Source organism: Passer montanus, unplaced genomic scaffold (genome assembly GCF_014805655.1).
Source record: "Passer montanus isolate IOZ18808 unplaced genomic scaffold, ASM1480565v1 scaffold118, whole genome shotgun sequence".
Lineage (NCBI taxonomy): Eukaryota > Metazoa > Chordata > Aves > Passeriformes > Passeridae > Passer > Passer montanus.
In genome coordinates, this window is record NW_024358500.1 from 965,121 (window position 1) to 986,644 (window position 21,524).

Sequence of the window (21,524 nt, forward strand, 5' to 3'; positions counted from 1 at the left end):
TCCTTTTTATCTTTGTTTTGGAGGAGAAAACCCCCCTTCTTTTATTTCCAAGAGTGCTTTGTAGCTGATATAGCTGCTGAGATCTGTGGGTACCAGCCCAAAACACAACTAAATCAGGGAGTGAGTCCTTGCACGGACTTCCCAGTGTCTGGGCAGCAGGGTTGTGATGCCCTGGTCCAGTGCTGGTGCATTCCTTGCTCCCTGTGCTGGTGTATTCCCTGCTCCCTGTGCTGGTGCATTCCCTGCTCCCTGTGCTGGTCCATTCCCTGCTCCCTGTGCTGGTCCTTTCCCTGCTCCCTGTGCTGGCTCATTCCCTGCTCCCTGTGCTGGTCCTTTCCCTGCTCCCTGTGCTGGTTCATTCCCTGCTCCTGTCCCTCCCAGGCCGACGAGCCCATCGCGGACTACGCGGCCATGGACGACGTTATGCAAGGTGAGAGAGGTGGGGAAGGGCTGGGCTGGGGAGGTGGGAAATGGGGATTGTGATGCTTCCTGTCAGAGGCTGTGGAATCCTCAGAGCCACTTCTAATGCCTTCCTTCCCTTTCCATCCCAGTTTGTATGCCTGAAGAGGGATTTAAAGGTGAGTCCAGCTGTTCTGCCCCCTCTGTATCCCCTCGCATGAATCCCACCCCATCCCATTTCCCTCCTCATCTGCTGCTGGTGTCTTTCCTTCCCAGGGACTGGTTTACTTGGCCACTGATGGTTTTCCAAGAGGAGCGACCAGAAGGGAAGAGGATTTGTCACATGGTAGGGCATTAAAAGAATAAAAACAGGTGGATACAGTACTTTTTGACTCTTCCAGAAGGCAAAAATCCATCGTGAGACGTTTGCTCCCCAAAAAGAAAACAAAAGCCTTATGTCAAAGCAGATCTGCACTGAAGGACATCCTGCTTCAGGACAGCGTTCCTGGGTTTATTTAATAAAGAACAGCAAGGTTGGGAAGTTGAGCAGCAGTTGGTGTGTGGGACCAGGGCAGCCTCGTGTCCCCGGCCCGGCCGCAGCGGGGTGGTGGTGCAGGAGATCCAGCCCATCCTGGTCCCTCTGCACTCACTCTTTAGGATAATCCTGTCTTTGATCCACTCTCACGCTTTCAGTCCAGCATGGAAGGAATTGTGACTTCGTGAGGAATGTCTCTAGAGCTGTCAGACAACAAAACTTCATTTTCTTGACCCAAAATGGAAGCTGGGATCTGCCTCCCAAGCCCTGCCAGGGGCTGGGAGCCGCCCCCTCTCCGCATCCTTCCGCTGCTCCACACCTTGGACAATCCAGTAACCACCTGGGCTCTGGGAACTCTGGGTTTTTTTAGAAATTTGGGATATTTTAACGACTTTGGAGAACATTTTGCTCCAGTCTGGCGCTGCTGGGAATGTTCCTGGCTCAGGGCAGTCGGAGCTGGCCAGGGGGTGCGGGTGGGTGCTGAGTTTCCCATGGGAAGAGGTTTTGTAACTCCTCTCTCCTCATTTTTCAGCAATGCACTAATTTTTTTTTTTCTTTTTACTTTTTTTTAACATCTCCCAGAAAACTTTTCTCCCCATTAATATTTAGCAGGAAATAGTATCCCACTTCCAGATGGATCCACATTGGGCACTGCCAAGGGATCTCTTCATTAGAGATCCTCTTCCTTTCCAACCTTTTCCTTTGTTTCTGCAGAAAAATACAATGCAGAGATCACATCAGTTTTATTTTTTCAAGGTTTGCAGGAATTTGGGCTGCAAGAAGAGGATGTGGGCCAAAATTCCATGCCCAAAACCCCACTAGTTTTGATTTCCAGTGTTTGATTTCCAGTGTTTTATGTGAAGAATTCCAGCTACTCTTTGCCCAGCGCCTTCCTCCCTTGTCCCTGCTGGGTTTGGGGGTGAAGCAGCAGCATTTGAGGGGCTCTGAATTTCCTAAAAAGTGATATTTTGGGGCAGTTTGGACCTGTGGAGTCTTTCCCAAGGTATAGACATGACAAATTCCATGCCAAAGCCACAGGAGGCTTTTCTTCCCAACCTGAAGCACTCGCTTGTGTACATATTCCTTGGAAATTCCATCTTTTCAAGTTGCTGTTAATTTTTTTAATGTTATATATAAAACAGTCTCTTCCTTGAGCTTACACTGTTGTGGGAAGGGATCCCGTGGGGTGTTCCAGGGCTGTGGCAGAGGACGCAGGTGCAAGGTGTGAGCCAGGGCCCCGTTCCTGTTTTGTCTGTTCTTTGCAAATATTATCGGATTAAAGTTGTCATTGGAGCTGTGGCAGCCTCCTTGCAGTGCAGACACGTGGGCCGAGGGGGCTGGGGCAAGGTGGAGCTGATTATCCCATAAATCCCACTTGGAGCTGTCCCAAAAAGGAAGGTGGGCACTGCAGGGTGGGAGCAAGAGGAATCCCCCCTTCCATGGCACAGGGAGGGAATGGGTTTTATGGAGCTTGGGCACAGCATTTGGTGGCCCTGGCCCTGTCACATCGACCCCTGTCCCCACCTGGTGTGTCCCTGGGGGGGTCCCTGCCCCTCCTTGGGGCCCTCGGAGCCAGAGTGTCCCCCTGAGCCCCTGGGGGAGACAAAGGGGTGCTGGAAGTGGGGGGAGAGGCTTTGGGGCATGGGGGGCTCTGGGTGCCAGGGAGGGATGGGAGGGGCCTGGGTGCTGGGGGATGGGCATTAGAGGGGACAGGGTGGGAGCTGGGGGGGCTGTAGGCATGGGGGGTTATGGGTGGGGGTCCCAGGTAGGGGTGGGGGCCACCCTGGCTGTGGGAGAGGAGGGGTGAAGGCTGGGGGTACTCTGGGTACCAGGAATTGTGGATGGGAGGGTTCCTGGGGTACCAGGGATGCAGAGGTAGGGGAGGAGGGGCTTGGGCACCGGGGAGGGAGATGGGGGTCCCTGAGTTCCAGGGAGGGGGGTTACAGGGTCTGCCGGGAGCCAGGGTGGGAAGAGGGGGACGGGGGAGCCAGCTCTGGGTGCCGGGGAGAGCCGGGGGGGAGCCCCGCGAGCCGAATTTGGGGGGATGCGGGTGATGGCAGAGCCGGGTGCCAGCGGTGGGATGGAGATGGGGCCCGGGGCGGCGTTCGGGGGGTCCCCTGCGCTGCGGGGCCCGGGGTGCTCGGGAGGGAGGGGACAGCCAGGCGGTGCCGGGGTGACATCAGGGATGGAGAGGGGGATCCCCGGTTCCGGATCTCCGTTCCCGCTGCCGTTTTCCCGGTGCCCGTGGCCGGTGGTCAGCTCCCGGTGCCCGTGGCCGGTCCCGGTGCGGTCCCCGGTGCCCGGTACCGGCTCCCGGTCCCGCCGCCCCCGGAGGGGCCGCCCCGCCCCGCCGCACGTGACGCTGCGCGGTGGCAGCGAGCGCCGGGGCCCCGCTCGGCTCCGCTCGGTACCGGCCCCGCTCCGGGACCGCCCGGCCCCGCCGCCCCCGGTAAGTGCCGCCCTGCGGGCACCGGGCACCGCGGGCCCCCCGGAGCCCCCGCTCGGGGGATGTCCCCCCACCCCCGCCGCAGCACCGGGGGCTCCGTCCGCCCGTGACCTTCACCGCTGCCGGTACCGGGGGAGGGGATGGGGTGTGGGGACCCCCAGGGGGAGCCCCCCAGGGTCGCCCCCAGCCCGGCGGGGTCAGGCAGCGGCCCAGGGGGTGCACGGGGAAGGGTCGTGTTTGCACGGGGACACCGGGGTGGCAGTGTCGCATTGCCACGGGGACACCGGGGTCACACCTTGCACAGGGACGGGTCACACCTGCACGGGGACAGGTCACACCGGCACCGGGGCTGTCTCTGCACGGGGACAGTGGCATTGGCACGAGGGTCCCTTTTGCCCCAGGGACGCCCTTGCACGCCGCTGTGTTTGCACGGGGCCGGGTCACATTTGCACCAGGGCTGTTTGGTGGGGACAGTGCCATTGCACGGGGCCGGTGGCGCTTGCACGAGAACGGTCACACTGCCACGGGGAGAGCGACACTGGCACGGGGCTGGTGGCACTGGCGTGGGGCAGTGACACCGGCACGGGAATGACCGTATTGCACGGGGAGAGACCCTGGGCAGTGACAGCTTCACGAGGAGGGCTGCCACTGGCACGGGGCTGGTGGCACTGGCTCGGGGTCAGTGACACTGGCGCGGGCATGATCGCATCTCATAGGGTGGGTGGCACGGCCACGGGGTCGACGACACTTGGCGGGGTTGGCGACAACTCACGGGGTCGTTGGCACCCCACAAGCTCAGTGCCACCCCACGGTGTCGGTGCCACTTTGGCGGGGTCGGTGCCACTTTGGGGGGGTCGGTGCCACCCCATGGTGTCGGTGCCACCCCACGGTGTCGGTGCCACTTTGGCGGGGTCGGTGCCACTTTGGGGGGGTCGGTGCCACTTTGGAGGGGTCGGTGCCACCCCACGGTGTCGGTGCCACTTTGGGGGGGTCCCGGCGCTGTCCGTGGTGCTGCCCCGCGCCACCGCCTCCCGCCGGCAGAGGGCGCCCTTCGGGGGGGTGCCGGGGGGGCTCCGGGGGTCCCCGCGGTCCCCACGCAGTGACCTCGCCCCGCCGCTCCCGCCCCGGCACCCGCAGGCTGGCACTTGGCTCGCTGCCATCCGCTGGCTCCGGGGGTAAGGCTGCTGGCCCGGCGTCCCGCAGAGGGGCTGTGGCGGAGCTCTCCCCTCCCCAGGAAGCGCCATGGGCCCCCCTGGACGCCCTCACAGCACCTAGACGCGTCTCCAGCCAGCAGCGCCTCCCAACCCCGAGGTGAGCACCCGTGGGTGCCCCCCAGCCGAGGATGCCCACCCTAAGGTGGGGAGACAGGCACCCAGAGCCCCTCTCTCCCCAGGGCAGCAGGATGGCCCAGCAGCGCCATGCCATCCCCCCGCCACTCAAGGTAGGTGTTGGCATGGTGGGCACTCAACCAGCACCCTGGGGTGCCACCATGGGCATCACCCACCCCACCATGGTGGCCGTCACCACTCGGTTGTCTTGCAGACGGAGGAGGATTACATCCCCTACCCCAGCGTGCACGAGGTAGAGCAGGGGGCTGGGGGGCAGGGGCTGCTGGCTGGGCTGGCAGGGGTGCCCAGAGCACCCACCGTGGCTGTGGGCGCAGGTGCTGGGCCGGGAGGGGCCGTTCCCCCTCATCCTCCTGCCGCAGTTCGGGGGTTACTGGATTGAGGGCACCAACCACCAGCTGAGCGGGGCCCCTGACTCGCCCCCCACCCCGGTACCCTGCACCCGGGCAAAGCTGGAGGGCAACCACACGGCCAAGATCTACCGCAAGCACTTCCTGGGCAAGGTGAGGCCCTGGGTGCTGCGGCTGTGGGGTCTGGGTGGGGATGTCCCGGGGGTGTGGATGGGCAGGAGCTCGGAGACAGCATAAGCTCCTGGACATGGGTGGGGTGTCCACGGGGATGGGAGCCCCATGGGCCACGGACATGGGGGCTCGTGGGTGTGGGTATCCCTGGGCAGGGCATGGTGCTTGGGGTGGGTTCTCCATGGGGGTGAAGGACATGGAGACCTCATAAACACAGGTGCTTTGGCACGTGGCTGCTTGTGGGCATGGGTGCTCCGTGGGGTGGGTGGTAAGGAGGTGGGTGTTGGGTCCCCATGGGCAGGAGTGCCCCTGGCACGGGTGCCCATGGACGTGGGTTCTCCACAGGTTTGCATGGACATGGGGGCTCCGTAAGTTTGTGTGTCCGTAGGACCTGGATGCCCCAAGGGGTGTGAGGCTCTCTGAGTGAAGGTGCCCCAGGTGGTACCTGCGGGTACAGGTGCTCACGGGCACGGGTGCTCCATGGGCATGGGTGTGCCATGGGAGTGGGTATCCTGTGGACAGCGGTGTCCCAGGGGTGCTCATGGGCCTGGGTGCCCCACAGATGTGGGTGCTCATGAACACGGGTGTCCCATGGGTGCTCATGGACATGGGTCTCTCATGGATGTAGGTGCTCATGGACAGGGGTGTGCCATGGGGGTGGGTGCTCACAGACACAGGTGTCCCATGGGTGCTCATGGACATGGATGCCCCATGGGTGCTCATGGACATGGGTGTCTCATGGATGTAGGTGCTCATGGACAGGGGTGTGCCATGGGGGTGGGTGCTCACAGACACAGGTGTCCCATGGGTGCTCACGGACACGGGTGTCCCATGGGTGCTCACAGACACAGGTGTCCCATGGGTGCTCACAGACACGGGTGTCCCATGTCACGAGTGCCCCCAGCATGAGCGCCCTCGGCCACGGCTGCTCTGCTCCTTCCCCCAGGAGCACTTCAACTACTACTCCCTGGACCCGGCGCTGGGCCACCTGGTGTTCTCGCTCAAGTACGACGAGCAGGAGCACCTGCACCTGCTGCTGCGGTGAGCGGCCTGCGGGAGGCACCCCGGGGCGCTGCCCGCCCTGGGGGCTCCCCTGACCCCCCCCTCGCTCCGCAGCACCCGTGCCCGCACCCTGCACGACGTGGTGCCCATCTCCTGCCTGGCCGAGTTCCCCAACGTGGTGCAGATGGCCAAGGTGGGTGCGCCCCCCCCGCGGCAGCACCCATGGGTGCTCCCAGCCCCAGGCCCCCCAAGGCAGCACCCCTCCTTCCCACAGCTGGTGTGCGAGGACGTCAACGTGGATCGCTTCTACCCCGTGCTCTACCCCAAGGTGAACGGGCTGCAGGGAGGGGGCACCCCGGCACCCGTGGGTGCCCCTCCCCAGCTCCTGACCCCTCCCCACCCCGCAGGCATCCCGCCTCATCCTCGCCTTTGACGAGCACGTGCTCAGCAACCACTTCAAATTTGGGGTCATCTACCAAAAACCTGGACAGGTAAGACCTATCAGATCCGCTGGCACCCATCCCCGCCCCACTGCAGACCTCCGAGGAGGAGCTTTTCGGCACCACGGAGGAGAGCCCCGCCTTCGCCGAGTTCCTCGAGGTCCTGGGCCAGCGGGTGCAGCTGCGGGACTTCAAGGGGTGCGTGAGGGGGTGCTGGGGGGTGGGGGGAGGCTCCTCGGGGTCTGTCTCACCCACCCACCCCCCCCGCAGGTTCCGAGGGGGGCTGGACGTGACCCACGGGCAGACAGGCAGCGAGTCGGTCTATTGCCACTTCCGTGACAAGGAGATCATGTTCCACGTCTCCACCAAACTGCCCTACACCGAGGGGGATGCCCAGCAGGTGGGCACCCATGGGCGCTGGGGGGTGAAAGGAGCGGGGGAACACTTGGGTGCTTGAGAGCAGCGGGTGGGAGGTGGGTCTGGGGCACTGCTATGGGGTGGGAGGGCTGTGGGGGCTTTGGGGATGTGCCATGGAATGGAGGGGTCACCCATGGGTGGTGGTGGGCATCTGTGGGGCCCAGGGGATGGCAGAGCAGTTATGGGTGTGGGGAAACGTCTTTGGGGTGCAGAGGGCTGTTAAGGCACCCATGGGTGCCAGGGGGAGCTGTGGGATGCAGGGGGCTGGTGGAGCACCCATGGGGGCTGGGGTGCATCTGTGGGGTAGAGCGGCTTTCATTCCTTTTGATGCCCCTGGTGTGACCACCTCGTGTCCTGCTGTGCCCCACACTGTCCCCCGTGTCCCCCCGTGTCCCTCTGCACTCCCCTGTCCCCACAGCTGCAGCGGAAGCGTCACATCGGCAACGACATCGTGGCCATCGTCTTCCAGGACGAGAACACGCCGTTCGTGCCCGACATGATCGCCTCCAACTTCCTGCACGCCTTCGTGGTGGTGCAGCTGGAGCAGGGGGGCACCCAGGGCACCCTCTACAAGGTAGCCCCGCGTGCCTCAGTGTCCCCGTGCCCGTGGGGGCCCGCGGGGTGCCCCGTCACCCCCCCACCCGCCGCAGGTCTCGGTCACCGCCCGTGACGACGTGCCCTTCTTCGGCCCGCCGCTGCCCGACCCCGCCGTCTTCAGGAAGGTGAGCGCCCATGGGTGCCGCCGGGGAGCCCCTGGGGTCACCCAGCCACCCACGCACCCACGCACCCGGACTGTCCCCCCCGCAGGGTCCCGAGTTCCAGGAGTTCCTGCTGACCAAGCTCATCAACGCCGAGTACGCGTGCTACCGCGCCGAGAAGTTCGCCAAGCTGGAGGTGCGGGCACCCAGGGGGGCTGCGGGCACCCAGGGGGGCTGGGGGCACCCAGAGGAGCTACGGGCACCCAGGGGGGCTGGGCAAGCCGTGGGGCAACACGTGGGTGCCGTGCCCACTGTGTGAGCCGCACACCCGGGCAGGGCTGGGTGCCCGGGGCAGGGGGCAGCAGCGCGGTGGGGAGGGGGCGGCGCGGGGCGGCCCCCGTGGGTGCGGCTGCTGGGGCGCGGGTGCCTGGCGTGGGCGCAGCCGTGTGCGGGATGAGCTCGCGTGGGCGCTGGGGGGCAGGGGCTGCTCGCGGGGGTGGCAGCTCCTGCGGGGGTGGCGGCTCTGTGCTGCGGGGGTGGCTGTCTGGCACGGCGCAGCCGTGCGGGGCTGGCTGCGGGGGTGGTTGCGAGGGTGGCTGCGGGGCTGGGTGCGGGATGGATGCGGAGGCGGCTGCGGGCTGAGTGCGGGGCTGGGGGGCGGCTGCAGGGATGGGTGCGGAGCTGGGTGCGGGCTGGGTGCGGGCTGGGTGGTCTGGCGTGGGCGCAGCAGGCTGGGGGGCGGGTGCAGGGGTGGATGCGGAGCTGGGTGCGGGCTGGGTGGTCTGGCGTGGGCGCAGCAGTGCGGGGCTGGTTCGCAGGAGCGGACGCGGGCGGCGCTGCTGGAGACGCTGCACGAGGAGCTGCAGGCGCGCAGCCAGGCCATGCTGGGGCTCGGCCCCGACGACGAGCGCCCCGACAACGGCGGCGCCGCCCCGGGCTTCTTCGAGTCCTTCAAGGTGCGGCGCGGGGGTCCCGCACGCCCCACACCCCGCACGCAGCACCGCGGGGCCGGCTCCTGTCCCCGGGCCCTGTCCCCGAGCCCTATCCCCGGCTCCTGTCCCCGGGTGCTGTCCCCAGGCCCGCCCGTGAGCCCCCGCCCAGGACACGCCCTTTCGGCGTTGGCCACGCCCCCATGTTGACCACGCCTCTTTGCTGTGACCGCGCCCCGGGCCTTGGCCCCGCCCCCTGCGCGCGCAGCCGATCTGCGGGAGTGCGGCTGAGGCCACGCCCAGGACAGGCCCCGCCCCCTGGCTCCTGTCCCCGGTCTTGTCCCCGGCTCCTGTCCCCAGGCCCGCCCGTGAGCCCCCGCCCAGGACACGCCCTTTCGGCGTTGGCCACGCCCCCATGTTGACCACGCCTCTTTGCTGTGACCGCGCCCCGGGCCTTGGCCCCGCCCCCTGCGCGCGCAGCCGATCTGCGGGAGTGCGGCTGAGGCCACGCCCAGGACAGGCCCCGCCCCCTCACGGACAGGAACGGCCCCGTGGTCGCAAGCCCCGCCCCTTTTCCCACACACCACACCCACTGAGGCCACGCCCCCAAAATAGGTATTAGTCCCGCCCAGTTTGCGGACCGCGCCCTGCGTATTAAACCCCGCCCCTTACAATAAGCCACGCCCATCTTGCCCTTGGCTCCGCCCCGGACCCCTATCCCCCGGTACCCCGTTCCCCTCCCGGTGCCCGATCCCCCCCACGGTGTCCGGTTCCCCCTCCCGGTACCCCGTTCCCCTCCCGCTCTCCGGTTCCCCTCCCTGTGCCCATTTCCCTCCCGGTGCCCGTTCCCCCCGCGGTGCCCGTTCCCCCCCCGGTGCCCATTTCCCTCCCGGTGCCCGGTTCCCCTCCCGGTGCCCGGTTCCTCTCCCGGTGCCCATTTCCCTCCCGGTGTCCGGTTCCCCTCCCGGCACCGGTTCCCCCCGTCCCCCCCACGGTGTCCGGTTCCCCTCCCGGTACCCCGTTCCCCTCCCGATACCCCGTTCCCCTCCCGCTCTCCGGTTCCCCTCCCTGTGCCCATTTCCCTCCCGGTGCCCGGTTCCTCTCCCGGTGCCCATTTCCCTCCCGGTGTCCGGTTCCCCTCCCGGCACCGGTTCCCCCCGCTGTGCCCGGTTCCCTCCCCGGTTCCCCCTCCCGGTGTCCGGTTCCTCTCCCGGTGCCCGGTTCCCCTCCCGGTGCCCGGTTCCCCGCGCCCCGTGGTCCCCGGTGGGTGACGCGCTGCCGCCCGCAGTCGCTGCTGGTGCCCGGGAGCCGCCGGGGACGCCGCGGCAGCGCCATCGGGCTGGGCTCGGTGGAAGAGGTGGGTACCTCGCTGTCCCCGCGCGGTGTCCCCCCGGTCCCCGGTGTCCCCCCGTTAACGGCGCCCCGCAGGCGCTGCTGGTGCCCGGGAAGAGCCCGTCGCGGCGGCGGCCCGGCCCCCTCGGCTCCCGCCGCTCCAGCGCCATCGGCATCGAGAGCATCCAGGAGGCGCCGGCCGGCAGGTGAGCGCCGGCACCGCCGCTGTCCCCTCCCGGTGTCCCCTCCCGGTGTCACCTCACTGCCGTCGCCTCCCCGCAGGGACGGCCCCGCAGCCACCGACGGCTCCAGCTCCACACACAGCTCCCCCGAGAGCCGCCGCAACCCCGACAGGTCCCGCAGCGGGCCCCGGGGACACGGGGACAGGAGGGCACTGGGGTGGGGATGCCTGGGGACTGGAGGACACTGGGGTGGTGTGACAGCGGGACAGGGGGGCACCGCTGTGGGGTGACTCCAGGACCAGGTGACATGGGGACCGGAGGACACTGGGATGGCGCAGCTCAGGGACAGGGTGGCACCAGGATGGGGTGGCACAGCGATGGGCGCCGGGGGGCCATCCCCACAGGGCGATGTGAAGGCGACACAGGGACCGGAGGGACGGGACAGCAAAGGAATGCAGCGGGCCAGAGTGACCGCGGGGTGGCACAGGGACAAGGTGGCACCGGGATGGCTGGCACGGGGCAGCATGGGGACAAGGCAGCAGAGGGACAGGGTGGCACAGGGACAGGGTCACCAGCGGCTGGGTGGCAGCGGTCTGTGTGTCCCAGGAACGAGGTGGCAGGGGGCTGCGGGGTGGCACCGGGGGGGTTGGATGCAGGTTGGCATGAAGGTGGGTGGCACGGGGACACATGGCACGGGGAGAGGTTGGTATGATGACGAAAGACGTGGGGACAGGATTGTGTGGGGCTGGGACCTCCCAGGGATGGGATGGGGTGGGGACAGGGTGGCACGGGGATGGGACATGCCGGGGCCAGGGTGACATGAGGATCCGATGTCCCGGGCGGGGTGGCGTGGGGACAGGGTGTCCCGGGGCCAGCACAGCATCGCAGCGGGCCACGGCGGTGGCCACGCGGCGCGGTGCCAGCCTGTTGTGGCCTTGGGGACTGTCCCTGGCCTTGGGGACTGTCCCTGGCAGGGCCGAGAAGCCGGAGCCGCCGGATTTCTCCCGCTCCTCCTCCAGCGCCAGCAGCTTCGGCAGCGCCGCGGAGGAGCCCGGCGAGCCGGGACGGGTACGGGGAGCCCGGGGTGGGGGGTCCGGGGGGCAGTTTGGGGTGGGCAGCACCCCTCTGACTCCCCCCCCGCTCAGGAGAGCCGCTCGCCCTCGGGGAGCCACCGCGACGCCTTCAGTGACACCCCCTGGCCGGATGACCCCCCCGGGACCCCCCCAGGTAGCCCAGCACCCCCGGCTGGGGGCACCGCGGGGCTGGGGGACCCCTCGGGGTGCTCACGATCCCCCCCTTTGCCCCAGGCCGCCGCCCGCCTGACCCCCCCTGCCCCGAGATCAAAATCCAGCTGGAGCAGCCCCCCCATAACCCGGTGAGGCTGCTTGCCCCCCTCCACCCGTGCAGGATGGGGGTGCCCACACTGGGGTGACCCCACTGCTGTCCCTCCCACAGGGCTCATAGTCACCCCCCCACCTGCGGGGGTGTCACTGCTTCACCCCTCTCTGTGTGCCACCCCCGTGCCAGGAGCTGAAGCCATCGTCCCCGGTGCAGGATTTGGGGGGACCCCCCAAAAAAATTGGGATGTGCCCCCCCTCCAGACAATCTCTGTCACCCCAAAAACCCTTTGGGTGAGGGGGTGATGCACCACAAAGGGGCCTCCCCTCTGCCGTGACCCCAAAATGAAGAGTGGGTCCAACCCCAGCATCATCCCCTCCCCCCCAAAAAAGAGAGGGGACTCAAATCCAGGGTAACCCCAAAGTGGAGCTCCCTCTCCCCCCTTTATTTTAAGGGACAAAAGTTCCGGAATGTGCTGGAGGCTGGAACTGGGGGGAGGGGGAGGAATATTTTTTCACACCCTCCCAAACTGTGTTTGTGTTTCCTGTGAGTCCTGTATAAAATAAAGGTTTATTTATCGCTACAGTGGGGGGGTCTCCAATATCTAGGGGGTCCCCAAAACCCCAAACATCAGTGGGGGCTGTAAAAACACTCATTTTGGGGAGACATTTAGCCAAGTGTTGGGGTTTCACAGCAGCTGGACCGAGCAAAGCCTTTCTTTGATGCTCCCTATTTTTGGGGGGCTGCAAGTACCCCAAAATATGGCAGGCGGTGCCCTCAGCCCCCCCAGAGAGCCTCTGCCAGCTCTGCTGGTCAGCCCGGCGTCAGGAGTGGCCTTTGGCCATGGCCCCGTGGCCACCGGCGTCCTGCCAACCCCCCGGCCACGGGAAAGTGGTTCCCACCCCCCCGAACCCCCCAAAACCACGCGGCACCCCGGGAGTGGTTAAACATAGCCCGGGCTGCCCGACTTCTGGGAAGTGCCAGCAGCCGGCCTCGCTGGGATCCGGCAACACCGGCACTGCTGGGGGGGCAAAGGGGGGTCAGAGCCCCCCAAATCCTGCCCTGCCGGGGTCAGAGCCCCCCAAATCCTGCCCTGCCGGGGACAGAGCTCCTCCAATCCTGCCCTGTTGGGGTCAGAGTCCCCCAAATCCAGCCCTGCCAGGGTCAGAGCCCCCCAAATCCTGCCCTGCCAAGGGCAGAGCCCCCAAATCCAGCCCTGCCGGGGTCAAAGCCTGCACCTGCTCTGGAGGAATCTTGTTAATGAGGAACTGGACCTTTAATTATAAAACTGGTGAATGAATGAAAGATGAGGGAGGGGTTTAGGGGGTTTTGGGGGAGGCAGGGCAGTGTTTTCCCAGCCCTCTGCACAAGCACAGGAGCTCAGGGGCACCGTGGGGTCGTTTGCACAAGCACAGGGACTGGGGCACGTGTTTGCACTGCACATTTTCACTGCGTGTCACTCCGTGACAGTCACACGTGCACAGTGCCTTTTGTGCATGGCACGGGGAATCCAGGCACGGTGACAGCTCCGTGTGTGCAAGGCACGCTGCACCGTGACATCCCTGTGACATTTGCACACGCAGGGCACCTTTTGCTGAGCTCAGGCAGTGTCTGCAGGCGCACAGTGGCACTGGCACAGTGACATTGGCATGTGCAAGGCACTGGACCCACATGCACGGTGACACCGGCACAAGCACAGTGACACTGGCACAAGCACAGTGACATTTGTCCGCTCGCAGCACTCTTTGCCCACCCAGTGTCGCTCCCAGCACCCCTCCAGCTGAGCAAGCCCTTTCCCCTTGTGGCCCCACCTACTAATTATCCCCCTAATTACCTCACCCAAAAGAAGAGGGCGTGTCCCAGGGCGTCCCACCCCCCACATCCCGCTTCGCTGCCTTTACCCCCCTTCCACAACCCCAGCCCCAACCCCTCCCAAATCCCTCCCGGGGCAGCAAATTGCTTTAACCCGAAGAATTTTAAAACAAAATAAATCACTGAGGAGACAACAAAACCCAAGTTTAGGGACAAATTAACCCAATGAGTTAATTTTTTTTCCCATCTTCGTGTGGTCCCTGGCTCCCCACGCATGTGACGAGTTGGGCACCAGGGTCAGTCCTCAGCCAAGGGACCGCAGAGGCATTTTGGGACCCAGCCCCATCGCGTTTCGCTCAAAGAGGGGGTTTTATCCGCCGAGGCTCCGGCTGCCATCCCAAATCCCGCGGCGGCTTTGGGATAGGCCAGGGAACGCTGCTAATTATAGGGAAGGAACCATGTATTTACAGAGGCAGCTCCCAGCACCAAACCACCGGCGGCTGCTTTTGCTCCGCTGAGTCTCTCTGTTCTCTCTCTCCTCTTTCCCGGGCGCTGCTGTCCACAGAAAAATAAAAAGGGGGGATGAATTAAAAATAAATCCCCCTCGGTGATTTGCAAGAGGCACTTTAGCAGAGGAGGAGGAGGAGGAGGCCGAGGAAGGGCAGGAGCAGGGGGGTGGCGGGGCGGGCGGCGGCGTTGCAGTGGCCTCGGTTGGAGCCGATGCAGGCGGCGTAAGCCATGGCGTGGGGGATGTAGTTCTGCTCGTGGACCCCGTGCAGCAGGTGGGCCATGGGCCCGCGGGCGAACACGGCCACGTCCTCGCCGCCGTGGGTCTCCTGCCGCAGCGGCACGGCCGACTGCGCCTGGTAGTCGGCGTGTGCTGGGGGCAAACAGCAGAAGTGAGAATCGTTTAAGAACCCAGCTCCTTCAGCCAAGCCGGGGTGATTTTAAGGGGTTTTGGCCCAGACCATACTCACCGAAATCCACGGCAGAGACGTTTTCTCGCTCGCCCGCCACGATTTTATAGCCGGGGCCGTTGCCGTAGAGGATGGAGGTGAAGGGTTTGCGGTCCACGTCGCTCTGCATCGGGGCCAGACCTGGCGGTGTGGCACAGTCAGCAGGATGGAATCCCCCACGGTGTCCCCCAGCTGTCCCCAGGGTGTCCCCCAGCTGTCCCCAGGGTGTCCCCCAGCAGGGCTCACCAAAGATGGGGTTCCCGCGGGGGGTGTAGCCGCCGAAGGTGAAGACGTGCGAGTGGTCGGCGGTGACGACGCTGAGCGTGTCCTGGGTGGACGTGAGGCGCGTGGCCAGCCCGATGGCCCTGTCCAGCTCCACCGCCTCGTGCAGCGCCTGCTTTGCCTTCCCCTCGTGGTGCCCGTGGTCGATGCGGCCGCCTGCGGAACCCGGCCCCGCTCGGCATTGCCCTGCTCTTCCCAGCCTTGCCACCCCCTTTCTTCCCTTTCTGCGTCCACCCACCACCCCATTTATCCCCCTTTTTACATCCCACACCCTCCCCTTTGCACCCCCATCAGCCCCTTTATGCCTCCTTTTCATCCCCCTACCCTTTATCCATTTTAGCACTCCACCTTCACCCCTTTTATCCCTCCCTTTTTGCACCTTCATTGCCTCTGTTACCCCTCTTTTTGCATTCCCCCATATCCCCTTTATCTGTCATTTGTGTATCCCCCACCACCCCTTCGTCCTTCCTCTCTGTCATCCCCTTTTTTTGGACTCCCATCTCCCCATTATCCTCCCTTTATGCACCATCACCTTTAATCCCCGTTTTTGGTCTTCCATCACCCCCTTTATCATCCTTTTCCACCTTCCCGTCCTCACTTTTTGCACTTCCCCTTGCCCCCTTTTATACCCCATTTCTGCACCCCCATGAACCTCCCACCTTCAACCAGGAGGAAGAACCCTCGTGGATTTTTCTGGAGCATCCTGATGGCCACGGACACCATCTCGCTGAGGGACGGGTCTGTGTCGTTGTTCCTGTCCAGCTCGTACATCATGTCCCCTGGCTCGAAGAGGCCTGGGGACAGGGACACTGCTGGAGACATCCTTTTCCACCAAAAGAAAAAGGGGGGCCAAATCCTGCTCCTCGTGCTGACTCAAGTGTTTCACACACCACTGGATCCAGGAAGATTAGATTGAAACCGGACAATCCCAGCCCTTCCTTCCTCCTGCCCCGCTGGATTCCACATTCCAGTTGGGATGGGAATTTCACTGCTGACAAAAGAACTGCATCCCGAGGAGGGAGATGTGTCCCAGGGTGGGAGCAGCAGCATCCTTGGGAGTGTAACATTGTCCCTGGTGGGCAGCACATCCTTGAGGGCACACCAGCCTCCCCAGGGTGGGGCACCAGCATTTCCAGGGAAATTGCAGCCTCTTTGGGAGGTACCAGCATCCCTGGGGGCAGCAGGAGCACCCCAAAGCATCCCTTTGGGGTCCCCGCACCCCAGAGAGGTAACAGGATCGTTTGGGGGGTACCAGCATCCCCAAGGGAATAGAACCATCTTTGGGGGCTACCAGCACACCCAGGACAAGGCACCCCCATCCCTTGGAGGCAGCAGCACCCTTGGAGGATAACTGGCCACTGCAGCTGCCCCAGCAGCCCAGGAGAGGACAGGGGTCCCCCAAAGCACCCAGGTGATGGTGAGCTGATGGACTCACCCAGCAGGAAGTCCACGCGGCTGAGGTTGAGTGCCAGCAGCTCTCGCCGGTGCCACACGTACTTAGCAACCTGGGGACAGGGGACAGCCATTGTCACCTCTCCATTGCTTCTGCCACCCCTGAGACGCTCCCCAAGATATGCCACCCCCAGGAATGGCTCTGCAGGGTTACAGGGGGTGATGTGTGTGCACACCCACCCCCCAGAGTCCCTGTCACCTTGCCGTGGGGCTTGGCCTCCTGCCACGCCTGGATGAGGTTCCTGCCGTCCAGGCGGGTGCCCCGCTGCTTCTCCTCGTGGGGATACTCCACATCACTGACATTTTTGGAGTACATATATTTCCGCCCTCCACCCAGGATGACCTGCAAAAGAGGGGCGGAAATGTAGTTTTAAAGAATTTAAAATTATTTTAAATCTCCCCCTCCAGCTGGGGTTTAATGGGGGAAGACCCCAAAGGGGCGGAGCAGGATGTCCAGGAAAGCCCTGGAGTTGTGGGCAAAAACACCCGAGGAATTTCACCTCGCTCAAAATAACTCTGAATATCTTCCTATTAATTAAAATGCAGGACAAAAATAACCATTTTCAGCAGGGATTTGGCTTTTTGAATATTTTTTTTCCCCAATCTGTGGGAAGGATGCTCCACATTGGGATCCCCACATGAACCCGCTGGGATGGAGCCCCATCCCGCGGCTCTCCCTGTTTGCTTTGGAGCCTGATTTATTTGGCCACTGTTATTTATAACCTAGCAGAGATTTTATGGTTTTTTTGTATTTTTTCCCCCTTTCTCTGTGTAGAAGGTGAATTATAAAGCTGCAAAACACCAACGCCAAAATTATTAACAAAAAAGAAGGGAAAAAAAGTCTTTTCCCCACTATATAATTATTTCCAGCCTGGGACAGAGTTAAAATTATATTAAAGGGAAAAAAAAACAGCAAAAGAGGCTATTAAAGAGCTAAATAACAGGCTGGGATGTTTTGCTTTGGGGCTATTTTGAAGGACAGAAGAAGATTTATTTACAGTGTTGAATTTTTGCATAAATCCACAGTAAGGAGCAGAACTGGGGAAAAAGGAAGAGTTTTGGGTCTGGGAAGTATGGGAAAGGAGGAGGCTAAGATGGATTTGTGAGTCTGGGGCTTGAACCTACAGGTGCTTGTGGTCCAAGACCTATGTTTGAATTTCCTGGTCCCATGTCCCCTGAAAGTGCTGATACCTCACCCATGGTGGTCCTGATCCCATATTTGATGAGGGTCCCAACTCTGTACCCATGGGTGGTCCTGATCCCTCATCTGCTGGGGCTCCAACTCTGCACCACTGGGTGGTCCTGGTTCTGCACCCATGGGTCAGCCCAGCCCACCATTGTATCAGGGTCCCAACTCTGCACCCACTGGTGGTCCTGGCCCCATATCCACCCCCAATCCTGGTTCTGCACCCACGGCTGGTCTCAACCTCACATTTGCAGGGGTGGTCCTTGTCTTGTACCCACTCACAGTCCTGACCCTGCACCCCTTGGTGGTTCCAGCCCAGCATCTCCTGGGAGTCCTGGCTCTTCAACCACTGGTGTTTCCAGCCCAGCATCTCCTGGGAGTCCTGGCTCTTCAGCCACTGGCAGTCCTGGTCACACATCTATCCACAGCCCTGTCCCCACCCTTGCATGAATCCAACCCCCACCCCAGGCTGTCCTGGTCCCATCCCCCTGACTGCAGGGCACATTCCTCATCCCTACCTCGATGTCAGGGATGTTCTCCACCAGCTGCCGGGCTATGTCCTTGCAGCCCCCCTCCAGGGCGTCCGGGGGCATCTCTCCATCCGAGTACCAGTCGCGGTTGGCAGAGTGGGCGTAGGCAGCGCTGGGCGTGGCGTGGGTCACGCGCGTGGTGGTGACGATGCCCACGGCCTTGCCTGTGCCACCAGTTCAGGGGACAATGCTGAGAACACCCCCAAAACCGCCCGCTGGACCTCCTGCCCGGGAGTCCCTCCGTCCCTCACCTGCCTCCTTGGCCCAGCGGAGGATGGAGGTCACCTCCTGGCCCTTGGTGGTGTTGCAGCGGTCCCGGGTGACACCGGCGCTGACCCCCAGTGTCCCCTCGTTGGCTTTGACACCGCAGAGGTAGGCGGTGGCCGTGCCCGCGCTGTCGGGCACCTGGGCGTTGGTGTTGTAGGTCTGGAAGGTGGGAGATGGATAAACCCCATTGTTGTCACCACCAGCATTGTCTCCACCACCACCAGTGCCACCGACAGCACCAGCATTCCCCCCCTGGGGCTTCCCTCCCTGTGCTGTTTGGCTGCCCCAGACCCCCATCCCACCTGTGTCCCCTCTCTTTTGCCCTTTGCCCCCCATTTCACCCCCTGCTCCCTCCACGGTGGGGGCACATCCTCCCACACTGCATTTTGCTGCTTTTAGCCTTTTTTCAGTCCATCTTTTGGCAGGGAGATGGAAGCCGCTGCCACGGGCATCCCCACGGGGTGAACGGAGGTGGCTGCTGGCTTCAGATTTAATTATTATTTTAAAATGTTTTGTTCAGCAAAACGAGCCCAGGAGAAGCAGGGGGGTCCCGTGGCGTCCCGCAGCCGGCGGGCTCCGCCTGCCCCCTCCCGTTCCCACGGCCGGCCCCTGGCACGGCCAGCGGGCACCGCAGCCAGCTGCCTTCGCCCGCCCCTGACCTAATTTCGGCTCGGTCGATGCCGCCCGCCCGTGACCTTGCGGTGGGTGTCGTGTCCCCGTGGGTGCCCCGGGGGGCTCACCTTGGCCAGGGCCACGAAGGGGAACTTGTCCATCTCCAGCAGGCTCTCCTCGCCCTGCCCGTGCAGCTGCCCTTTGAGGATGCGGGCGGCCGTGACCGTGGAGACGCCCATTCCTGCGGGGCACCGTCAGCACAGCCCGCCCCGAGCAGACCCCGCTCACCCCGCTCACTGCACACCCCGTTCAGCCCGCCGTCCACTTTATCCCATCTCTCAGTTTATCACAGCAACCAATTTTTTGCAAGCCCAGTTTATTGTGCAGCCAGTTTATCCCAGCTCCCAGTTTGTCCCAGTTGCAAAGCCAGCTTATCACAGAACCCAGTTTATTGCAACACCCAACTTTTTGCAAATCCAATTCATTCCAGCACACGGTTTATCCCAGCATTCAATTTTTTTGCAAACCAAATTTATCCCAGCATCTACTTTATTGCAATCCCAGTTTATGCCAGCACTCAAATGATGGCAAAACCAATTTACCTGAGCACCCAGTTCTTTGCCAATTCAGTTTATCCCTGCACCAGATTACTGCAATCCCAGTTCAATGCCAGCACCCAATTTATTGCAACCCAGTTCACCCCAGCACCCAATATTCTTTGCAAACCCAATTTATTGCAGCACTCAACTTTAAATCCAGTTCATACCAGCACCCAGTTTACCGCAGCACCCAACTTAACACAAACCAAACTGATTGCAGCAACCAATATTTTTTTGCAAATCTGGTTTATCCAGCACCCACAAAATAAATTGAGTTTAATGTGAACTCAATTTACAATAGCACCCACTTTTTTGTAAATCCAGTTCATTGCAGCACCCAGTTTACCCCAGCACAGATCTTCTTGCAAGCCCAGTTTATTCCAGCACCCGATCTTTTTGCAGCCCAGTTTATCCCAGCACCCAATTTACTGGAACCCCAGTTTATCCCAGCACCCAGCACCAAATTTACTGGAACCCCAGTTTATCCCAGCACCCAGTTTATCCCAGAACACAACTCACCCCAGCACCTATTTTTCCACAACACCCAATGTGTGAAGCCCCAGTTTATCCCAGTACTCCTTTAATGCACCAACTCCATCACCCCCCATGCCCCCCAGCCCCGCTGCCCCCGCCCTGGGGTGGGTGCTCCCATCCCATCTCACCGTCCCCCAGGAAGAGGATGAGGTTCTTGGCCACGTTCTGGTTGAGGCGCTGCAGCCGCAGCGCGTTCCGCAGGGTCTCCTGCGCCTGCCGCCGCCAGTACTCGGGGTCCTTCTCCCTCTCTGCAGGGAACGGGCTCATAGCACCCCACAGCACCGTTTTTGGGGTGCTTCCCTCCAAACCTCACCTACCTGGGACCAGCGATGCTGAGCAGAGCTGGGCGAGGAGGAGGATGAACAGAGCCTTCATCCTGCGGCGCTGAGCGGGGGCTGCCAGAAGAGAGCTGCGAGGTGGGTGGCACGGGCTCGTGCCTCAGTTTCCCAAGGAGACCTTTGGCCCGGGGTCAGCCAAGCGAGGCCGGAAAGAAATGTCCCCTCCCTACACGGTCACCGATGTGACCCCCCTGGGGACACGCCAGCTTCCCCCCCATCCGCCTCCCTGGCCATCAGTCCCATGCGGCGTCACCTCACTGTCACCAGCCCCAGCTGGGGGAAGCCAGGACAGCCCCAGTGGCACAGTGAGGTCCCCATCACATGGCCATGTCCCCATCAAATATGTGTTCCCCTTCCATGCCCATGTCCCCATCATGTGCCTGTGCACCTCTCGTGTGTCCCCATCATGTGTCCCTGTCACCTCTGTGTTCCCACCCCATGTCCATGTCTGCACATCTGCAGTCCCATCACACACCCGTGTCCCCACCACGTCCCCTGTGTGTGCCATGTCCCCATCATACACCTCTGTCCCCATCCTCATCACACACCTGTGTCCCTGTTACATTTCTGTCCCTGTTGTGCACCCATGTCCCCACATGACCACGTCCCATGACACATCCATGTCCTTGCTGCACGCAATCCCGTGTCTGTGTGCCCACCACATGCTCGTGTCCCCTCTGCATGTCTATGTCCCTGTTGCACACCCAGGTCCCTGCAGCATCTCCGTGTCCCCGTTCACACGCACGTCCCCACCGCACTCCCGTGTCACTCTCGTGTCCCCATCACCCCCACAGCACCTCCCCCCCGCCGCACGTCCCCTCACCCGCGCTCCCCGGAGAGCCTCCCTCTCTCCCTCCCTCCCTCCCTCCCCCGGGACGGCAGCGGTGGCCCCGGGGGTCCTTACCGGGGATGGGGCTGTCACACTCGTACCCGCACTAACTTGGGTCCCTACACCCACGTCCCTCTGGGCGGCGGGAGGAGGCCGGGCCGGGGGGACCGCGAGCCCTTAAATCCCCCCGCACCCGGCCTTCGCCTCCTCCTCCTCCTCCCCTTCCTCCACCCTCCCTCTGCTGCCAGCAAGGGGGGGCGGGAGGAGAAAAGGCCACAACTGGGCTTACTGGTGCCCTCTGCCGGGTTATACTGGGAGGACTGGGAGGACTGGGGAGCACCAAGCCCGGCTGTAAGTGCTGAGCAGCCCTGCCCCGCTTCACACGCGGGAGTTTGGGGTGCCTCTTGGCGGGATAGATGTGTGTTTTGCCGGATTTTGCATTATTTTCACCCGAACCGTGCTAGCGGCGCCAGCGAGGGGTTGGGGTGGGGGTGATGGAGATGAGTGGGGTCTCCCTGCCTCAGTTTCCCCGCACGCGCTCC

General features: G+C 63.0%; 3 protein-coding genes across 5 annotated transcripts in view; 2 read left to right on the forward strand and 1 right to left on the reverse strand.

Moving 5' to 3' along the window:
- Positions 1-2,227, forward strand: part of USP48 (ubiquitin specific peptidase 48) — a 30,938-nt gene extending 28,711 nt beyond the window's left edge. For both annotated transcript variants that reach the window (XM_039697425.1, XM_039697426.1), the window contains 3 exons: positions 382-430; positions 552-578; positions 676-2,227. In XM_039697425.1, the coding sequence (XP_039553359.1) occupies positions 382-430; positions 552-578; positions 676-698 (99 nt within the window). In that variant the 3' untranslated portion in view covers positions 699-2,227. The remainder of the gene's footprint in view (positions 1-381; positions 431-551; positions 579-675) is intronic.
- A 1,572-nt stretch (positions 2,228-3,799) lies between these two features.
- Positions 3,800-12,170, forward strand: LOC120496754 (RAP1 GTPase activating protein). The gene is given in 21 exon segments (XM_039697483.1): positions 3,800-3,948; positions 4,518-4,691; positions 4,779-4,821; positions 4,923-4,961; positions 5,044-5,229; positions 6,194-6,288; positions 6,364-6,442; positions 6,524-6,577; positions 6,657-6,740; positions 6,787-6,887; positions 6,960-7,089; positions 7,525-7,680; positions 7,757-7,828; positions 7,914-8,000; positions 8,623-8,760; positions 10,022-10,133; positions 10,136-10,271; positions 10,348-10,419; positions 11,222-11,315; positions 11,393-11,474; positions 11,555-12,170. Coding segments are annotated over 19 exon segments (1,881 nt in total). The 5' UTR covers positions 3,800-3,948; positions 4,518-4,691; positions 4,779-4,782; the 3' UTR covers positions 11,680-12,170.
- Positions 12,171-13,597: 1,427 nt separating this feature from the next.
- Positions 13,598-21,196, reverse strand: ALPL (alkaline phosphatase, biomineralization associated). Of its 2 annotated transcripts, none has more exons than XM_039697481.1 (12): positions 21,058-21,196; positions 20,133-20,224; positions 19,944-20,063; positions 18,811-18,923; positions 18,055-18,229; positions 17,792-17,967; positions 16,287-16,430; positions 16,071-16,140; positions 15,295-15,429; positions 14,600-14,791; positions 14,375-14,494; positions 13,598-14,277 (listed from the first exon to the last, which is right to left on the reverse strand). In XM_039697481.1, the coding sequence occupies exons 2-12, from the start codon at positions 20,188-20,190 to the stop codon at positions 14,024-14,026; spliced, it is 1,557 nt and encodes a 518-aa protein (XP_039553415.1). In that variant the 5' UTR covers positions 20,191-20,224; positions 21,058-21,196; the 3' UTR covers positions 13,598-14,023. The 2 variants fall into 2 exon arrangements, with proteins under 2 accessions (XP_039553415.1, XP_039553416.1); XM_039697482.1 differs by having other exon boundaries at positions 21,084-21,103.
- Between the last annotated feature and the right edge of the window lie 328 nt (positions 21,197-21,524).

Bases quoted from the DNA above. Each gene is read 5' to 3' on its own strand.
- ALPL (XM_039697481.1), bottom strand. From the start codon at position 20,190: ATGAAGGCTCTGTTCATCCTCCTCCTCGCCCAGCTCTGCTCAGCATCG. The intron at 17,968-18,054 runs GTGAGGGACGGA...CTGGTGGCACAG, and splicing joins CCGCTGGGCCAAGGAGGCAG to GCAAGGCCGTGGGCATCGTC. The intron at 15,430-16,070 runs GTGAGTCCATCA...CCCTGTCCCCAG, and splicing joins CCGCGTGGACTTCCTGCTGG to GCCTCTTCGAGCCAGGGGAC.